Source organism: Nestor notabilis, unplaced genomic scaffold (assembly GCF_000696875.1).
Source record: "Nestor notabilis isolate BGI_N333 unplaced genomic scaffold, ASM69687v1 scaffold8171, whole genome shotgun sequence".
In the NCBI taxonomy this organism is placed as follows: Eukaryota; Metazoa; Chordata; class Aves; order Psittaciformes; family Psittacidae; genus Nestor; species Nestor notabilis.
The window spans coordinates 47,839-51,456 of NW_009913336.1; the positions used below are offsets into that span (position 1 = coordinate 47,839).

At 39.1% G+C, this 3,618-nt stretch overlaps 1 protein-coding gene across 1 annotated transcript; it reads right to left on the reverse strand.

Moving 5' to 3' along the window:
* Positions 1 to 1,323: 1,323 nt before the first annotated feature.
* LSM3 (LSM3 homolog, U6 small nuclear RNA associated (S. cerevisiae)) lies at positions 1,324 to 3,227 on the reverse strand (the record flags this gene model as incomplete). Its single annotated transcript, XM_010023160.1, has 3 exons — positions 1,324 to 1,469; positions 1,780 to 1,875; positions 3,117 to 3,227. Coding segments are annotated over 3 exons (288 nt in total), but the record flags the coding sequence as incomplete, so codon positions are not given.
* Between the last annotated feature and the right edge of the window lie 391 nt (positions 3,228 to 3,618).

Here is a 3,618-nt window from a genome sequence, read left to right on the forward strand (position 1 = left end):
AGCTCAAGTAAAGGTAATGTTGACCTCGCATCTCTCTCATCATTCTCAGAGAGCCCAACGAGTGTTATTAACAAGCAGAAGTTCCTGAGGTACCAATACTTTGTGTATCATGTCAGTCCTCCACTACAAAAAATCATTTTGCACAAAAAGGAATGGAGCAGCTTTCACAAAAAATTAAAAGCATGAAGTAAGTTCCTCTTCTGAGTGTATATATTTTACTGCCACAAAGTTAATATTCCTTTCAGAAGGATCTGGCTTGGAGCTTCCCACAGCAGACCTTGCATTCCTCACCTCTGCCACAAGCTGTGGACTGAGCTATGAAGGTTTTAACTCTAGGAGAAAGCGCCAGAGCAAACTGCTTCTGCTAACCCTGCAGAGCATGCCTAATAAACTTTAAGTTCTTAAGTCACAAGTTAAGCTCTGTAGGAAATGACATAGCATAGACCTACATAAACCTTTCACATAAGTTATTAAAACATTTCATAGCACAAGTGCCTTTCCCCACACCCTCCCCATACAAGAAGAATAAATTACAAACAGGGTGGACCTAAGAAAGCACATCTTCACTACAAGTAACTAATAAGCATCTTAAGCAATGAGCAGAGTTTAGTGTATTCAAGAACTGAAAGAGGGTACTGACAGTGGGAAATGAATGTACACAGCAGGCAACTCAACAGCATGTGAGGCAGCAACCTCAGTCTCAACTTATGGCCTTGCAAACCATAGCTCTATTAAAGCCACAATCAAAACATCTGAAAACACTGTAAAGAAGCTCATCTTCTTTACATATATTAAGTGGAAGATGCATATGTACAAAAAATGTACACACTATTTCTCTGCTACAACAATAAGCATCAAGAACTTGAACACCAAAGAGCCAGATTCATGTACTATTGCCCCCCAAACATCAATCTGCCAGACTCAGGTATTAATGAGGACAGAAATTAACACAACACACAAAGTTACTATTTTCTCAGGAAGTGAGGCTACATACTACAATTTAAGATAGCACTAGCTCTACAGAAAAACCCAAGAATGTCTTTGACATAAAAACGTGACAAGTCAAATGTGAAAGATAAATCAGATTTATTCAAAACAAAAAAAATCAGACAGTGTTACTAAAGATTAAAAAAAAAAAGAAAGATTATTTTACTGAAGAGACAAAACAGCCAATTTACATCAATTCTGAGAAAAACAGGTTGGGTTTACGCTGCTTCAATTGACTACATCTACTTTCCACAAGACAAACTGGGTCCCCTCCCCTCCCCAAAAGAACAGCCCAAACCAGCCTATAAAAAACACAAACAGAATTTTGAGACACATGATCAAAACACGAACCATTGTCCAAAAGCCTGAAACTTTCCAACAAGGTTAACTCCTCTGTTGCTTCAACCAACCCTCAATGGGGGAGCTACAAGCACAACGCCGTCACCTCTGACAAAGAGCATCGGAATATTCCTTTTGGTAGACTATGAAGGAAAGAAAAATTTACATTTACAAAAGTGTAGTTTACACAACGTATCTGATAAGCATCTGACCAAACACAATCCTAACAGAACACAAGAAACAACTCTAAGAAGTACAAGCTCAAACATACAACGTCCTGGCATGCTGAATAGATCAATACAACACCAAGCCTTCGATTATCCTTTGTACTTTCATAACAATTTGCCCCAAACTTCTGTGGGTTCATAAGTAGACAGCAATAAACTACTTTAACAATATAGAAGTGTATTTACCCCCATAGAAAGCTTCTTTAAAACTAAACCAAGTCCTTACCTTATAAATCTCTTCATAGGTTTCTTCATCAATCTCTATTGTAGTTACAGTTTCTTCCACATCACCCAAGATCATATTTAAGTGCTGATCATATGCCTGTAGGAATGAAGGTAGTTTATTGTGGGAGACAATGGAAACTATTTGATTATTGCCAAAAAGAAGTAACTGCTTGGGTGGAGAAGAAAGAGTTAAAGAAGAAACAAAGTACAATCAAGTAGAGCAACCCAGCTGGCTGAGGTGGAGAGAGTATAAGATACCAAGACACCTGGCTGAGGAGGAGAGAGCATAAAGATAAGAGACTGGCTATTCTGGGGCTGACTGTGAGAAAGCGAGCAGTGTTAACAAACAAACTGTAAGTCAGGAACTAAACATGATAGGCTACAAATAGAATGGTATAAAAGCTAGAGCAATAGGTTAAAAATAACTGTTGTTAGAATGGTATACAAAGTTAGAGCAGTAGGCAATAAGGTGATTCACTGCATGAAGATGCTCTGGGTCCATGACCTTAATCTCCACAGTTTATTATTTCGTTCAAAATTCAAACAGAAGCTTACTAAAATGAGGATTTTTAGCAACTTTCAGACATAACTAGTTCAGCCTGATTTTGACCAAAATATGCCACTATGTCAAAACAAAGTAGTATCAGTTAAAGTTGTAATTCCAAACAAATAACAACAAATATGGTACTCTGGAGCACACAAAAAAGGGCAGACATTTATATTTACTGAAACAAGGAAAAAGCTTGAAAGCACTCAGTGTGAACACATACAAGAACAGAGACAGACACATTTTATTACCATTAAACCAGCTACACATTCTCTGCTGCCAGTCCAGCCTCCTGGAATTGATTGCCTGGGGGCAATTTAAATACCACAAAAGCTATAATTCACACAATGCTCCACAGATTTGAAACAATCACATGTTCAAATAACCTTACAAAAGCACGTTGCAAACTACACATGCGCCTCACAGGTGTCTCCTCATCTTTGTGTTCCCATAGGAGCTGAGGCCCAAGACACAAGAAAAACAAAATACATCTCTCAACTCCCTAAAGCAGCATTTAATAGCAGGCAGGGCACTGAACAGATTTTCCCACCAATCACACTTTATCTCTGATAAAAGAAAGGATTCAACCCTTATTACTAAGAGGATCTTTAACTTACCTTATATAACCATGTCCACGCTTCTAACCATGAGATACAATTACTTACTTTTTTAAACTGATTCTTTAAGCAATCATCAGAATATTACAGGCAAGCTTGTGTAATAGCGTACGAAAAAAGGCTGCCCAGTGTTTCACTGAATAAACATGGTAGTGCTCCAAAGGTTTTACTTACATGTAGTCTGCCTCTAAGCTCTCTGTCATTCCTCATTTTGACATAGATTCGCTCATCGAGACTGAGCCTGATGAGATCAAGCGGCTCCTCTACAGTATTTGTTGTTTGTTGCTAAAAAACCAACAAACCAAACAAATTTAGTAAGTTACTTGCACAGAAGCAGCCTGTAGTTGCAAGACACAGAAAACAAACAGGTAAGAACATGTATATATTCCAAAATCATTCCTTCACATCCCACTGGAGGTGAGCGCAGCTGATAGTACCACGCTATGGATGTTCACCAGCCTGAGCAAAGGACTTCAGTTTAGTTTTGAGATCATGGCTAAGATGTATGGACATCTTTGTGCACACCCTGTGTCACACTGCTCATTTCCTTCTCAGGGAGGCAGAGCCACAGGTAGTTTAGAATCATACAACCCCAGGCTGGTTTGTGTTGAAGGGACCTTAAAGCTCCTCCAGCTCCAACCCCTGCCCCGGGCAGGGACACCTTCCACTAGAGCAG